The following is a 17,502-nucleotide window of genomic DNA, read 5'->3' as shown; positions in this document are numbered from 1 at the left end:
AGAGAAGGGATTTAGCAAACGCTTAAAAAAAAAAAAAGCCCGTTGGATAATTATTTTGAATACTAGCACTGAAAGTCATCTCTAACTACTTTAATCTTACATATTGTGGAATGGCATCATGATACATTGTGTATGACAAGATGTGGCTTTGTCAAGTTACCAGTAACTGAAATTGTTGTATATGCTTCTAGCATAAGGAAATTAATGATTCCACATTCCTCCTTTGTATCTCAAGTGGTACTTCAAGTGATCTGAAAAAGTTAATAAACTTTTGCTGTGTGTTTAACTTACTCCCAAAGAGTACTTGACATAAGACAGTAAAGCCCCTATCTTACGATATTATGGCTAAAATGTCATTTCTTTTGTGTAAAGCAATGGGTCTAAGTTCTCATGTGAGCCTTATTCTCAAAACAAAACAAAACCTCTTTGATGTTAACCTGTTTACAGATCTCTAATAAAACACCCTCAAATTATTATATAATTAAGTTTTTCAAGGAGTGAATAGAAACATTTATCTATAGACCTTAATTTCAGTAAATTGTTAATAATTCCACATTACCCAGGAGCATTATTAGTTTCTACTCAATTTAAAATCCTGTGTTAAAAAATGATGTATTCTCACTAAATGGTATGATTTCTAGTTAAATTTATCACAGTTTCTGGTTAAAATAGCAAATGCATTTACTTTAAAAGGAAAACATTCAAATGCAAAACTATAGTGCAAAGGGAAAAAAATCCACTGCCTGTTTAATGAGCAATGACTTTATAAGACTTATAAATCTAATGAGAACACCATTAGAAGTTTTTAAATTTTACTTGGTGATAAAGATAAACGCCCCTTTGATAAAGGCAGTCTTGTATGTCTCCCTCTTTAGCTTGCATTAAGACCAACATAAAACTCATTCATTCAGAAAATGTGTATTAAATGAACGAAAACACCTTCATATGTCCATGTAGATGCATAGGAATTTGTAGCCTGTGACTTAAACTTGATTAGAGTTTTCATAAATGCAAAATAAATTGCACTTTCTTCCCTTTTCCACTGAAAAAGGTGTGTCATGGAGGAGAAATATCTTACAACCATTAAGGCACCTGCACCAAGGATGTTGTTTCGAAGGGAACTAATTTTAACATTAACTCAGTATACTAATTGAATATTTTATTTTAAATAATTTAGCAACATGAAGTTGTTCTCTACAACATTTCCCTAAAAACAAAGGAAACACTATTACCATTGAAAGAAAATATACAGTCTACTTTAAAAATATCATTTATCCATAAGTGGTCCTTTGTAAAATTAGAGAACATATCACTTTTTATGCAACACTGTCTTTTTTCTACAACAATTTTCATTTTTTAAATCTGCTGCTGCTAGTCCTAGGAGCTGGTCCTAGAATAGGGAAAGGCACTGCTGCAATGTCATGCTTTTTCCCTTATTATTTTATTTATGTTTCCTTCCAGTATACATATACATAAATACATATATATATAGTTATATATGTATATATATATACTGTTCCTGAGAAGGTTGATTTATGCACAGCATCAGAATTGCAAATTCCAATTTTCTATGTGAGTTCTCAAAATGATTTTTCGTTGAAAAGAAATAATAAATGACACAGAGCTTTTCAGTAGTCCCTCAGAATTTGAGAGTTGCCTTTCCACTATGACCATCAGAACAGTCAGACTGAATAAACATCATATTCATAGACATGCTTCTTTTAGAAAACAGTCCACGTGTGTTCTGCAAGTTAATATAACAATAGTATTCCTTTAATTCTCCATCGAGGGGGCACTTGTGCCTTGCTCTGGATCTCTCAGCAGGCAAAGTGAGAAACTTACTTGGCTTTATATGTGCTCTTTTCGATGTGGGCCCCTCTGTGACAGAATCGGGAGGTCGGCTAGCTAACTGCAGGGCAGTTGAGTTGTTCCTGTTAGTGTTTTGGGACTCAACATTTGTGACAGCTTCACTCTGTGGTTCGGTACTTGGCTTTGTGCCAGTCTTTCTTTTCTGCTTTTGGGACACAGAAGTGCTTGAAGTCCAGGAAGGAGGCAAAGCAGAGGTAGTGGTAGAGGAGTCCTGACTCGAACAAGTTTCTGAAGATTGAATCACATTGTCATTGGCAGCTTTACAACACTGGGCATTCTCTTCGTGTCCCACAGCTTGTTTGGACACGGACTGGGGCAGCGTTACACTACAGCCTTGTATTTGAGCCCCATTAGTTTGAGAATAAACATTGCTAACCTTGGTGACCTTGTGTTGCCCATTATTGTTGCAAACCTTATACCGGATCATCAGAATAATGATGAATACCAGCACAGATGCTACAATGATTCCACCAATAATAATAATCATGGTGCCTCCCAAAAACTGGGACTGCATGAAATGGCAACGCACATAATCCTGTTCCGTAGTAAACTGGATGCAACCCACGACTCTTGTGGCAGTGAGGGAAGTGATGCCATCATCATATATGGCCAAGACACACAAGTCATACATAGTTCCAGCAGCCAGATTATTGACCAGAAAAGTTTTGCTCGTAGGAGGTATCATTCTGAGGGACAATGGAATTTGTGTTAATATTAATAACAAAACAAAACATATACACAGAAAGTCACTACGACTTTAGTTCGGTGTCATTTTACTATTCATTAAGGTAAGTACATTTATAACATATGAATTATTGAAAAATGATCTAATCTCATATTTACCGAGTTAAAATGGCTAAAAGTCCTTGTCAGCATCTGCACTATATTAATTGTTCCTACCCCAAGCCTTCACAAGCTTACTAATTACATTGCTTGGCAAAGGAGAACTCCTAATAAAAAACACTGCTAAAAAATCATTGATGATAAATTACTTTTGAAAGGTGTGACTGTGACATTATCTGACTGCTAAACAAATCCATTTAGCACTTACAATACCTCTACGACTAAAAGCAAATTTGAAGGAAGGGAAAATGTTGACAATCACATTAGAAATCTAAATAGATACGCATTTCAGAGCATTTATTTTCCATTTCAGAAAAATGAAATTGCACTCAGTAAATATATATTTAATAACTAAGATTATTACTAAGATTAAAGTATTTTCTTTACAAATATAATCCTTTTTTAATGCCATCAACACTTGGACCCCATTATGTTTTTACCTATAAATGAGGATAATGAAAACATATAAGTAATATTATCCTAGAAACATGAACAAGGCAAGTCTGTCGACCACAGCATAAATCCCTCATTCCATTTTATGCTACCGCAAATTTCCATCGGAGCACAATTTATAAAGAATAAGAGTTTAGGTGGTGCCCAAATCTAATATCACTTAATTTCAGTGATACTTTCACTGCGATGGCTCATGCCTATAATCACAGCACTTTGGGAGGCCAATGAGGGTGGATCAGTTGAGGTCAGGAGTTTGAGACCAGCCTGACCGATATGGTGAAACACCATCTCTACTAAAAATATAAAAATTAGCTGGGAGTGGTGGCGGGCACCTGTAGTCCCAGCTACTCGGCAGGCTGAGACAGGAGAATTGCTTGAACCCGGGAGGCAGAGGTTGCAGTGAGCCGAGATTGTGCCACTGCACTCAAGCCTGGGTGACAGAGCAAGACCTTACCTTAAAATTAATTAATTAATTAATTAATTAAAGAGTTTATAGACATCTGTGAATCTACTACTTTCTAAAAGTTTCTTGTTGATGTCTATTTTCCTCTGCTCCTTCAGTAGCAACTGAATATGACCTAATTTATAATTAAACAACAGGCATTACTAAGCATTTTGCATACATTAAAATTTAATCTTTACAATGACCTTATGAGACAGGCATTATCACTATTTTACAAATGACAAAAAAAAGTCAGGGATTCAAGAAATTTCCTCAAGGTTTAACAAAATTTTACTTGTCATTGCAGGATTAAAATCCTAGAATTTGGAAAATCAAATCTGGCTTATTTCACAGAGATAATGTTTAAAATATATATAATATCCAATAGCTACAGAAAAGTGTGGGGTGGGGAGGGGTATTTGTCATCGACAGTAGTCCATGGGTTATGTGAAGAGCCTGGTATGACAAGAGCAAATTACTTAAAGTTAATATACATGTATCATAGTCCACGTCCCCACATATTTAGTGATGAAGGGATAATTTCTCCCTTGTAATAACGAGGAATTGAAACTCAGCCAGGTAGAATCCTGCCCCGGGTTGATCACATGGCTAGCTAGGATAGGTTTAATTTTGCCTACTAGTCCATGCTTTAAAAAAAAAAAAAATTACTCTCATTTCCATACAGGAATAAAAATCAATTATATTGAATAATTCACCTGGGGACATAGGAACTGATCTGATCTGATTTCTGAATATCTTAAACATTATATATATATATGTGTGTGTGTGTGCGTGTGTGTGTGTATTATATATATTTCAAAGCCATGGTTTTGCATCATTTCCCAGGGCATAGTAAGTCTCTCAATTATATGAAAGGATAAAAATATGTCTTTTAAACAGAAAATTGGACAAGATGTGACTATAAATCAATGAGGCTGAACTTTAGAAAAACATACCAGAAATTCTTTAGTAGGTGCAAATTCCCCATCATCATCCTTACTTGGATATTACATACCTAATTCCAGTGATACTTTCACTGCTCAAATTATTTATAATGTTTCTTTTTGGAACTCTCTTAGAACCAGTACACATGAGACAACACAACCACACACACACACACACACACACACACACACACACACCCCTTAATCACTCAAAAAATCAGTCTCATTATTTTATAGTTACATCCTATTTTTGACCAAAAATGGCAATACCCATCTTGATCACCCACCTTATTCACAAGACTTGACTCCAAATGGCTTTTGCTTGTTTCCAAAATTCAAATTCACCCTCAAAAGACGAAGATTTGCCACCACTGAGGATATTCAAAATAGTATGATGAAGGTTCTAAAGATAATTCCAAAAGTGCTTTGAGCAATGGCAGCATCATTGGGATAATGGTATAGCCTCCCAACATGACTTCCTTGAAGGAAAGAACACTCATTTGGATGTGTAAGTTCTGGTATGTTTTTGAATTTTTATTATAAATCAGTCTTGTTCTCTGATAGTCACATCTCTTAGATGAGGGGGAAAAAAAGTAAGTAAGCATAATATTAAATATAAGTTGAACTCTCTAAAAATAATACCATTCAAAATATCTCCCCACTTGTATTACCACCTTTTTCAAAGCTTATACTATGCACTTTAAAATACGGAATTACAACACAGAAGAGCACTGCCAATTAAAAAAAATCAGTAGTACATTAACAAGTTCTACACTAAGATGCATGGTAAGTATATAAATTTGCTTAATTTTTCTTACCTGTAAACAAGGGTGTCATCATAAGTACCATTGTACTGGATTTGAAACATACGTATTCCAGGGATATTTCTTTGAAAATTAAATTTAAGTAGTGCCGTTGATGATGTAGCTTCTGCCACCACAATTTTATCTTGACTCAATTTAGTATCACCATTACTACTGCTTGTATTAGACCCTGACTTGGTAGAAGTTGAGATATCTGAAGAACCAGGATCAGGCTCATGGATATGATTTGTACTGTTTAGTAAGTGAGGGAGCTTAATTATATGAAGATCAACTATTTGTGTTGCTTCCCCAGCAGGATTGGAAGCAATGCAGGTAAAAGCACCTGTATCCTTTACAGTAGTTATAAGAATGTCAAGTGTTCCGTTATCATACACCAGAGATCTTGTTGCATTTGAAATAAGCTTTCCTTCAGGAGAAATCCAGTGAATTGCAGGCTCAGGGTCTCCCCTGGCTTTGCACCTCAGTGTTGCCCTTTGTCCCTCCAGGACTCTCATCTCATGTGTATGACGAGTAATGAGAGGAGGCTCACACAAAAACTCTTCTTCAGGAATTGACCAAAAGTAGCGGCCAGTTAAAAGTGGAGGAGAAGCACAGGTCTCTAAGTCATCTTCTCTGGACAGACGCCTCAACCACAACAATTCACAATTGCAATGCAAGGGGTTTCCACCAAAACTTAATGCAAAAGTAGATGGGCTTATGATTCCTGAGGTTGCTAGTACCTGAGCTCGCTGAAAGAGAGGGTCAGGTGGTAGCTTCTGCAATTTATTTGATGTCACATCTAACCGAGTCATCTTGTGCAAATGGGAGAAGGTCCCCTTAGGAATGTTATCAATCATATTGTGATCCAAACTAAGGGTATGCAAGCTAACCATCTTCTCAACAGCATCCCAAGGAATGGTTTCTAGATTATTATAGGACAGATCCAGCTCCTCAAGGGCGAAGACATCATCAAATGCTGTAGAGGAAATTAAAGTCAGCTGATTGTTGTTGAGTATCAAATGATGAAGATTGGAAAGACCACTGAACATATCATTTGTAATTTTAGTCAATCTGTTGCTATTCAAATGCAAAGCCCTCAAATTTCGTAGGTCAGCGAAAGCATGAGGTGTAATAAAACTTATTGTATTCCTGGATAGGGTCAGGTCCACCAAGCTGGTCATATTGGCAAAATCTTTCCTTTTAATATTTGTAACAAAATTGTCTGCCAACCGCAATTCCACAGTTCTTCTGTCAATGTTTGGTGGAACAAATAAAAGCCCTTTCTTGGCACAAAGGGTTGCAAGATTAGGAGACAAAATCTGACAGACACAACGCTTTGGACAGATCTGAGCTTTCACTGCTATGCCAATGAAAAACAGATAAAAAAGAATTTTTTCCATTGTAGATCAGATTTAAGAGCCTGTAACAGAAGACACAAAATAGAATGTTAGCATCCAATGATTCAATTCATATTCATATTCCTACTAAAATAGTATTTGTATGCAATGTAGAATAGAGAAGTAATTCCACTTGTTTGCTTAACAAGTATTAATATTTATTCTGTAGTAAAGGCCATAATGGGCAATAGGGATGAATCATACACCATTGATAGTTTCATGGGATTTAAAATCAAGTGGGAAAAAAAAGCAGTCAAAAGATTATTATAACTCTGCAAACTAAGTGCCATTTTTTAAGTATGTCCAGGGTACTCCATGGGTGAACCAAAATAGATATATGGCTGAGATTCTAGGCCTGGGGGTTCAGGAGAACATACCCTAGACCCTGAAGGACATTTTGTTACATAAAGATATCTAAAAAATTAGAGGCATATTTGAAGATTTGTAAGTAGGTCAATTCAGTAGCCTCAATGGAAACAATAAAAAACCAGTATTTGTTAGCTTGCAGCATGACCTTGAAGACAACAAATTCTTGATTAATTTTTTTAACTTTACAAACTATCTTGACATAGATCAACCTTCACTTTTTTATTATTTTATTATTTTATTTTATTTTATTTTTGAGATGAATCTATCATTGTCGCCCAGGCTGGAGTGCAGTGGCGTGATCTTGGCTCACTGCAACTTCCACCTCCCGGGTTCAAGTGATTACCCTTCAGCCTCCCTAAGTAGCTAGGATTACAGGCGCCCGCCACCATGCCCAGCTAATTCTTGTATTTTTAGTAGAGACAGGGTTTGTCATGTTGGGCAGGCTGGTTTCGAACTTCTGACCTCAGGTGTTTCGCCCGCCTCAGCCCCCAAAGTGCTGAGATTACAGGCATGAGCCACTGTGCCCAGCCAATCTTCACATCTTAACTGAAAATGCAAAAATCTTAAGCTCAAAAATAACAAAGTTGAATGCTTACCACAATAGCTCTGAGTTCCCTAAATATTAAAATATTTTATTGGTTATAAATGTGGATTTTTAAAGATAATTTCTGGGAAGCAGCCATCAGTGGTTTCACTTAACAGTATATTCAACAAGATATTCAGTTTTCCTTTTTTTAAAATCTTAATGAATGTATATTTATTGAAATTTAATTTTAAATAAACACTTTGACAATTTTCATTTTTCTGTTTGACCCTGTGTATGTGCTATTGAAATCAATCCTCAAAAATAATAATAGCATATATGTGATTAAAAGTTCTCATATGTTGCATCAAGTTTTTTTCTCTTTTTTTTTCGAGGCAAAGTTTTTCTCTGTCACCCAACCTGGAGGCTGGAGTACAGTGGTGTGATCATGGCTCACTGCAGCTTCAACCTCCCCAGCTCAAAGGATCCTTCCACCTCAGCCTTCTGAGTAGCTGGAACTACAGATAAGTGCCACCACCCTAGGGTAATTTTTTTTTTTTTTTTTTGAGACAGGGTTCAAACTCCTGGGCTCAAGCAATCTTCCTGCCTCAGCCTCCCAAAGTGCTGCGAGTCCAGGAAGGAGCTACCTTACTCAGGCCGTTGCATGAAATTTTAAAAACCATGGGTGAAAATAGCTGTAGAAAATCATACATGTTTTCAATTTAATATAAATATGAAATCATCCTGGAAATATCATGCCTAGTTTTCTAATTAAAGCATATTTTATGACTTTTAATTATTTAATGCCTTTTGTAAAGTAAAAGCCCCTGATAGCAATAACTTAAACATATCCTTAGAACGACCCCAGATTGCAGAGGCACCTGAAAGTGTGTCCTGAGCCAGGGAATCCAGGAGTGGCCAGTCCGGAGATTCATTCCTTGTCTATGAGAAACATCTGAGCCCCCAACCTGTCCAATGGAACACGGGCTGTACAGGGGATTAATGCCCTGAATTTTGGGTTACGGAGGCTGCCGGGTGGAGATCGTTAAGTGGTGGGGGGGAGCCTGTTAAATGCTATAGAAATTGCAAGCAGTTGTGGTTTTCCTGACCAGCCTGCCACCACTGGACTGTACGTAAGGCAGATATGTTGTCCAGCCTGTGACCACTGGACTCTTCCCTGTATGTAATCCCCTAATCAAACCCCATATCTCACTTGCTGGCTCTGGGTCTCTTCTTCCGCTTCTTGAACCTGGATCCTTCCTACTGAGGTTAAGAGGTGTCCGGCACAACACCTATTTGATGCCATATGAAATGTGATCTAGTTAATAAAAATGATCATTATCAACAAATAAAGATATAATCTTCTGTTCATTACTAACTGGTATTAAACTAGCCTTTCCAAAATAAGCATTAACAAATAAAATTACAAAAATATATAAAACAACAAGTTTTAGACATTGGAAATGAATAAATACAGAACCGTGATCCTTGAGATAGTGAGTTAAAAATGAATTCTATAATTATCCCCGGAGACATTTTCCAAATCACAGCACAAGAAGGGGGAACAAGGCAACGTATAAATAGTCTTGTTAAACTGAAAAGACAAAGATTAGAGAGCACAGAGTCTCAGGTGGCTTGAATTTGTGGAGCAGTATCCTAACGAAAAGAGAGTTATTGAAGAAGGGCTCTGGTAATCTATGTAAGTGGAGGCAGGGTAATAGGTACAAACCATGCTGTAATACTGATAAAAAGGGATGAAAGGAAAAGGAACAAAAATCCAATGACCTGTGGAACGATGTTAAGAAGTCAAACACATACGTAATTGCAATATCAGAAGAATGCTGTTAGTCCGAAATATATTTAAAGAAATAAAAGCAAATAATTTGTTGAATGTTATTAAAACATCTATAAATCCAAGCTCAACACAATGAAACCATGCCAAGACACATCATCGTCAAATTGCAGATAACCAGAGGAAAAGTAATCTTAAATGTAGGCATAGAAATAAGACGGGATTACAATAAGGTAAGGTAAACAAAACAAAAGTAACTGCTGACTCCTCACTGACTTCTCATTGTAAATAAAGTGAGATGGAAGATAATGAAAAACATCTTTAAAGTGCTCCATGAAGAAAGGAAAACCTAGCAACCTAGGTAGGATTATACTTTCATAAAAGATGAAAACAAGGTAAGAAATTTTAAGAGAAACAGTTTCTTCATAAGCAAACCTGCACTTATATGAAAATGTAAAGGATAGTGTCTTTGGGTTGAAGGAAAATTACATATGATGGAAGAAACTTGAAACTTTATAAATGACTAAAGAACAACAGAAATGAACCATCTGTAGATATGTATGCAATATTTTTGTTGCATTTTAATGTGTTTATAAATAGTATTTCTGGAATAAATATAGAAAGTAGTAAGAAACCATCACTGTCATCCTAAGCAAACAAAATAAGCTGGATAAGCTACAAATCATATTTTTTAAAATAGTAACATTATAACCTTTGGAATACAAATAAACTTAAAGAATCTAACTTCCAGAGGTGACAGTCCTTGATAAAAGGGAGGAAATGGCCAGGGGTGGTGGCTCACGCCTGTAATCCCAGCACTTTGAGAAGCTCGGCGTCAGGGAGCGGGGGCACAGATCATGAGGTCAGGAGTTCGAGACCATCCTGGCCAATATGGTGAAAACTCGTCTCTACTAAAAATACAAAAATTAGCTGGGCGTGGTAGTGCACACCTGTAGTCCCAGTTACCGGGGAGGCTGAGGCAGGACAATGGCATGAACCTGGGAGGTGGAGGTTTCAGTGAGTGGAGATCACGCCATTACACTCCAGCCTAGGTGACAGAGCAAGCCTCTGTCTCAAAAAAAGAAAAAAAGGAAATACATAGCTGTTCTCTACTTCCCCCACCAACAAAATAGAAACTAGGACATCCTATCTATCTGACATAACTTGGGATAAAAGGAATCCTGCCTACATTTTACCAAACTTTTAAGAATGCATTTGTGGTTGGATATAACAAAATAGAATCCCCAAGAGCCCCAATAGTAACAGTGAGAAAATATTAACACCTATCTCATTCTTGTTACTTTCATGAATAACAGAAATATTATCTTAAAAAATATGGGAATAGAGAGAGGATAGAGATAATTTCTCTCAGATACATGTTATTTTCAGATGAGAAAAAAAATGAGGAAGGAAAGGAAAATTGAAAGAAACATTTCGGGCAAACTTGCTTTTCAGCTTGGAAAGAATGGGAAAAATGCAGAGGAACTGGAAGAAAAATACAGCCCCTCAGGGATTTCATCTATCAGGATTGATGGAGGGGTGGGAGAGCTCAGTCCCCTTCATCTCCCTACAAATACTCCTGATTTTAATGACAAAATGCCTAGGGTGACACTGGGCAGCTGAAAAATCCTTCCTAGAGCTTCCTAGAGGATATCTCCACCTTTGTAGACTATGGGTAGCTGCAGCCAAAAGAAAAATAAAAATACTAGGGGTGAGATTTGAGATTAAAAAAATTCTGCTAGGCCACCAACAAATCTGGCCCCAGAGCTCTAAAGCAGGGTGGTGAGGCCTCCAGAAATTTAGAGATCAAAAGATTCATCGGTAAAAGAGAGATAGATCTCGAAAACCACCGTAGGGCACAGATCTCAGGTCTTACTAAATAGGAAATTCCCAGACATGTAAGAATTCACTTCACATAAAAACCTGAAGAAGCAAGAAAAAGTGACCAACATTAAAAAGAAAGTGATTAATAGAAGCAGATCCAGAGACACCCCAGATATTACAATTACCAAAGGAAGCATAAAATTACTGCAATAAAAATTCTAACGTGTCTACAGGAAAAGAAGGACATCACGCATGATTTGATGGGAAATTTTAGCAGAGATGTGAAAAACAATTTTTAAATGTATACGATCTAAAATCTTCGTAACAGAAGATTGGGCAGAGCAGAAGAAAAGTATAAATGTAACCGAAGATAAATTAATAGAAAAAAAACCTAAAATCAGATTTAAAAAGCCTGAGAGAACAGAACAAAAAGTATTAGATCTGAGGGAAAAATATTTGAATGATTAATATTATCATAATTTTAATCGCTCTCAGAAAGAAAGGGAGAATGGGGCAGAATAAATAGTAGAAGTAAAAATACCTGAAGAGATTCCAGAGTTGATGACATTGATAATATAAAAAGACCAATGCAGCAGACAACCACCTGGGCACAAAAGAACAAATGGCTGAAATCCAAATATAAAGATAAAAATTTATTAAAAGAGGCAGAGAAAAAGGTATTGCATGCATGGAGAATAACTGTAGAATTTACAACTGAATTTTCATCATAATTAAGGTCAAAAGAAAATGAAATAATATATTTAAAATTTATAAAGAATAAAAGAATATACCCTAGAATTTATATCCAATAAAAGTATCCTTCAAAATGCATTAAAAAGTATTTACAGCTAGGCAAAATCTAAGAAAAATTTATCTCATATTCTGTGCAAGATGTAACAACAGCAGTTCACCAGTATAGAAGGAAAAGAGAAATAATGAACCCAGTGGGAAAATAGAAAATCATTGCCAAGGTAATAGACTTAATCCTAAACTACATGAAAAACTTCAAACACGAACGGGATGTAAAAGTTAAAGGCAAAGATTTTTATCCTGCCTAAAATAACCAGGCCATCCATGAAGCATTCAGAAAAATGCATGTTGAAAATAAAGATATGAATAACTAAAAGTAAAAGGCTGAAAAAGATATGTCATTAAAACACGGAACATAAAAAGCTGATGTGGCTATAAATTAGAAAAAGGCAAACAATATATCAGAGATAAATATGGGCATTTTATAGAGTAAAAGGATCAATTCATCAAGAAACCACGAAAACATTGAATGTACACGAACTTAGCAAAAGATCTTCAAAATACATGAAATGACACATGACAGAAAAAAGGGAATTTTTTTAAATCCACAGTTACAATTGGAGATACAAACTCCTCTCTTTCATTATTAATTGATAGAATAAGCTGAACAAAAAGAGAGAGCTGTAGCTATAAAAGATTTACACAGCACTATCAACAAACCTAACCTAATTTACAATTATAAAATATAACTTCAATAAACAGATAATACACATTCTATCTAGATTCTCATAGAACTTTAGCAAGACTATTAAATTGAAATTAAATTAAATTAAATTAATTAAATTGAAATTAAAGTATAATAATTTATGGTATAAAATGTAGTGTGTTTGAATTGTTATGGTAATTCAGACTAAATATCTTATTAGAAAGAAAACATGATTTAAAATCTGTTATCTAAGCTTGATACCTAAGAAGCTAGAAAAGAAATATAAACCAGAGTAAATAGAAGAAATGAAACTATTAGAATGAGCAGAAATGTATAAAATAGAAATCAGACCAAAAAATAGAAAAAATACATAAAGTCAAAAGCTGTTTTTTAGAAAAGATTGAGGGCCAGGCACAGTGGCTCATGCCTGTAATCCTAGCACTTTGGGAGGCCAAGGCAGGCAGACCATGAGGTCAGGAGATCAAGACCATCCTGGCTAATACGGCGAAACCCCGTCTTTACTAAAAATACGAAAAATTATCCGGGCGTGGTGGTGGGCGTCTGTAGTCCCAGCTACTGGGGAGGCTGAGGCAGGAGAATGGTGTGAACCCAGGAGGCAGAGCTTGCAGTGAGCCGAGATCTTGCCACTGCACTCCAGCCTGGGCAACAGAGTGAGACTGTCAAAAAAAAAAAAAAGTTGATAAAATTGATCCCTGCAAGATAATTAAGAAAAAACGAGAGAAACTAATAATTGCCAATGAGAAGAATAAGAAAATACAAAATTCCCTGTCATACCAATATATATACTCAATACTATAGATGAAATGGACAAATTCATTGAAAAATGTAAATTACCAAACTACTAATAGACGAAAATGTATAAACAATATCACATTTGTTAAGGAAACTGAATTCAAAATCAAAATCCTCTCATAAAGGTAATTCCAGATCAAAGTGGAGATCTAATTGTCCACCTATCTATCATAATATAAATATATAATATATGATCAGTTACATATACAATTTAAACATGTAATATATAATTTTATATATAACAATATAAATACACATATACAGAAAGAGAGAGAGAGAAATAGAAGGAAGACAAGGAGAAAATGAGGAAAGCAAAGGCAGTATTTGTGAGTATTTGGGGATCTGGGTAAAGGGTATACAGAAATTCTTCATGCTATTCTTGCCACTTTTTAGTAATTGTGAGTAGGTGATTAAATTTTTTTTTTTTTTAAAAAGGAAGTAGTGATTTTTCATTATGTTTCTAAATATTTGTTCCAAAGGAAGAAGAATATATAAAGGGGCATATTATCTGTAGTTAATCAAAACTTAATCAAATTTTAGGAACATAAATATTCTTAACTTTGCATATATGTTCAATGAGGTGATTCCATTGCAACTTAAATTATATTTCCTATTTCATAGCTTGATTTACTTTTTATCATCAGTCAACATATATACATCACTACAGATATGGTAATTTAGAAAGTAAGAGTAAGTGTAGAATAAAATCTGGACAACTCCCGTAAGTCTATCTTCTATTTGAGACCTCTAAGTAATGAAAAAAAAATCATATAAATTGTGATTGATGACTTTTCCCAAGTTATTTGGACAAGGTGAAGATTTCAAAGTTTATTAAAAAATAGGAGGTAAGATCTCATGTAAAGAAGCATAGTTTTCATTTCCTACAAGTTCACAAACTGATCCTTGACATATTTATTATATTAATACATAACCTCTTTAAAAAATCAATGTAAATGGAAAGTCAGAATAGCTTTCTTACTTTTCTGGAATTAATAATTTAAAAATTCATAAATATGAAACATACTATCTATATTTTTAATCTAGTTAAGTAAAGCCATTTCAAGCACGATCTGTCTATTGCTTTCTCCAAATAGTTAAATATAAGCAACATAAACAAGTTTTTGTTAAATATTCGAGTAGAACTGTAACTCGGCAAATAGTGATGCAGTTGCAGCTCTTTAGATAATATTTACATATCTTCTTATTATATGTTATTTGAAGGAAATTCTGTTCAGACAAAGAAGAGTCTATTACACATAAACTGAAAAATGATTTTCCATCACTACATCCATCTTTCTGTCATGGCTATTACATAACATATGCTTAAGAGTATCAGTACTTCTCTGGGAACCAGGATGGAATATAAAAGCAAATTTAGATTTTACAGCCAACTGAGAGTAAAGCCTATTCTCTGCAGAAACCAATATGGTAGCAATTCATATGCTGAGTTAAAGGAAAGCTATTGGGCTTCTCCATAGCTACCTTGCCATCATTCAGTAGAACTCTAATAATTCAATTAGTGCCCATTCGTCTCAACTAATGCCTGAGGACAAAGATTAATGTCTGTTGATGTTGATGAGTTTTTGTAGGATGTGTTAAATGGCTACAGTATTGTAAAGGATATTTTATAATATAGCTGAGATGTTGAAATGCCTTTAATAGTTTTATTTCAAATATTTTAGGTTTTCTGTCTAACTTTTTTCTAGAGAGACTATAAATGCTAACATTATAACTTTATTTTTCATTAAAATACATACTAATGATGTTATTATTGAGCCTATAAAATTCAGGCCTCAAAATATTATATATATAACCTAGAACAATTACATTTTGGTATTTGATTATAACAGTCACTAGTAATATGGCTAAGTACATTGAATGTAATAAATTATTAAAATTCACCCATGCATCAATTAATTTATCCTTTCATTAATATTTTCAGGAAGATGTATTTAGCAACTGCAACATATACGAGGCGCATTGCAGGAATCTACCAAACTTAGAGAGTGAGGATCTGTGTAAAACAGGTATTTAAACAATTAAAATAGATGGCCAACTACAAAAATGTTGACTTATTATACTTTGATATTTAAATTTGCATAGTCCTAATTGGTTTCTGAGTTCTTAATATAGTATCCTGTAATTTTTGTTCTCAACATGTGCGTGTGTATATCTACACACACACACACACACACACGTATTTGTACCATGATATAAATTTACATAAACATTATTTGCATGAATTAACTCCACGTAAGAGACCAATTACTTATACAAACCAAACAATTTAAAAAATAATAGCTATCATTTATTGAAGATAGGTAAACACAAAGCAAGTAATAATTTCTTTATTTTATAGATGAGGAAACAGAATTTGTCATGATCATGGCTTCTCTAACTTGTGCCTTCTCTGACTTGTAGATATGCAAATATTCCAGATATTCATTGCTTTCTAAAATTGAGGTGAAGGCTGCATAAAAAGATATTTTATGTCATTTTGAAAATTTATTAGCAAGGCATAGTATTCTGCACCCGTGATCCCAGGTACTCAGGAGCCTGAAGCCGCAGGATAGCTTGGGTCCAGGGGTTCGAGGCTTCAGTGAGCTTTGATCATCCCACTGCACTTCAGCCTGTGCAACAGAATGAGACCTTGACACAAATAAACTAAACTAAACTAAACTAAAATAAAATAAAATAAACTTATTCAATATATATTAATTTTGTTAGCTTACATTAGAAAGCTAAAATGGACTTGCCATACTATGTACTTATCCCAAATTCTATTTAATACTTGCACAACTGCATATAGTTAACTTTATTACCATTTTATATGATAAAACTGAATTTAGGAAATGTAAGCGATACTCTCACAGTCGTAAAGAAAGTAAACAAACGGTAGTTTTAAGAGAGAGAGAGAGAGACAGAGAGAGAGAGAGAGAGAGAGAGAGAGAGAGAGAGAGATCTATTTCCCAAAGCCATGTTCTTCCTATTATACTAGGTTGTTAGTGGTAAATATTATTTATATTGTGTTTTTCTGATTATGTAGAACTTTCATATAAAGGATTTTTAATTCTCATATTGTAAACAATGACACTTTACATTCATTATGTCATTTACTCATTTATTTTATTTGCCTCTCTTTACAATCAAATTACATTTTAAAGGTGCTAGCAGATTATTGTGGTTGTTAACCAAAAAGTGATTTCGACGAGTGTCTCAATTGATAGAGGTTGTTTAGCCAAAGTGTGAGGATGCTTCAGGGAAAAACACAAGGCATAGGAGCCTCTGTATTGTGCACTTTTCCCAAGAGGGTTTTGGAAACTTCAGTATTTAAAAGAGAAAGAGCAAGCAGGAGGGATAAAAGAGAGGGCAGCATCAGAGTGAACAGGCAACCTACAGAATGGGAGAAAATTTTTGCAATCTACTCATCTGACAAAGGGCTAATATCCAGAATCTACAAAGAACTCAAACAAATTTACAAGAAAAAAACAAACAACCCCATCAAAAAGTGGGCAAAGGATATGAACAGACATTTCTCAAAAGAAGACATTCATACAGCCAACAGACACATGAAAAAATGCTCATCATCACTGGCCATCAGGGAAATGCAAATCAAAACCACAATGAGATACCATCTCACACCAGTTAGAATGGCGATCATTAAAAAGTCAGGAAACAACAGGTGCTGGAGAGGATGTGGAGAAATAGGAACACTTTTACACTGTTGGTGGGACTGTAAACTAGTTCAACCATTATGGAAAACAGTATGGCGATTCCTCAAGGATCTAGAACTAGATGTACCATATGACCCAGCCATTCCATTACTGGGTATATACCCAAAGGATTATAAATCATGCTGCTATAAAGACACATGCACACGTATGTTTATTGCGGCACTATTCACAATAGCAAAGACTTGGAATCAACCCAAATGTCCATCAGTGACAGATTGGATTAAGAAACTGTGGCACATA

General features: G+C 34.9%; 1 protein-coding gene across 6 annotated transcripts in view; it reads right to left on the bottom strand.

The window, feature by feature from the left end:
* Positions 1-17,502, bottom strand: part of LRFN5 (leucine rich repeat and fibronectin type III domain containing 5) — a 284,289-nt gene that overhangs the window by 10,742 nt on the left and 256,045 nt on the right. For 3 of the 6 annotated variants that reach the window (XM_025391967.1, XM_025391969.1, XM_025391968.1), the window contains one exon: positions 5,370-6,774. In XM_025391967.1, the coding sequence (XP_025247752.1) occupies positions 5,370-6,754 (1,385 nt within the window). In that variant the 5' untranslated portion in view covers positions 6,755-6,774. Of the gene's footprint in view, positions 1-1,842; positions 2,556-4,838; positions 5,031-5,369; positions 6,775-17,502 lie in introns of all 6 variants that reach the window. The other 3 variants (XM_025391964.1, XM_025391965.1, XR_003120478.1) reach the window with 2 other exon arrangements.

The sequence above is a fragment of the Theropithecus gelada genome, chromosome 7b (assembly GCF_003255815.1).
Source record: "Theropithecus gelada isolate Dixy chromosome 7b, Tgel_1.0, whole genome shotgun sequence".
Classification (NCBI taxonomy): domain Eukaryota; kingdom Metazoa; phylum Chordata; class Mammalia; order Primates; family Cercopithecidae; genus Theropithecus; species Theropithecus gelada.
Note: the sequence above shows the minus strand (reverse complement) of the source record. Positions and strands in the feature narration are given on the sequence as shown.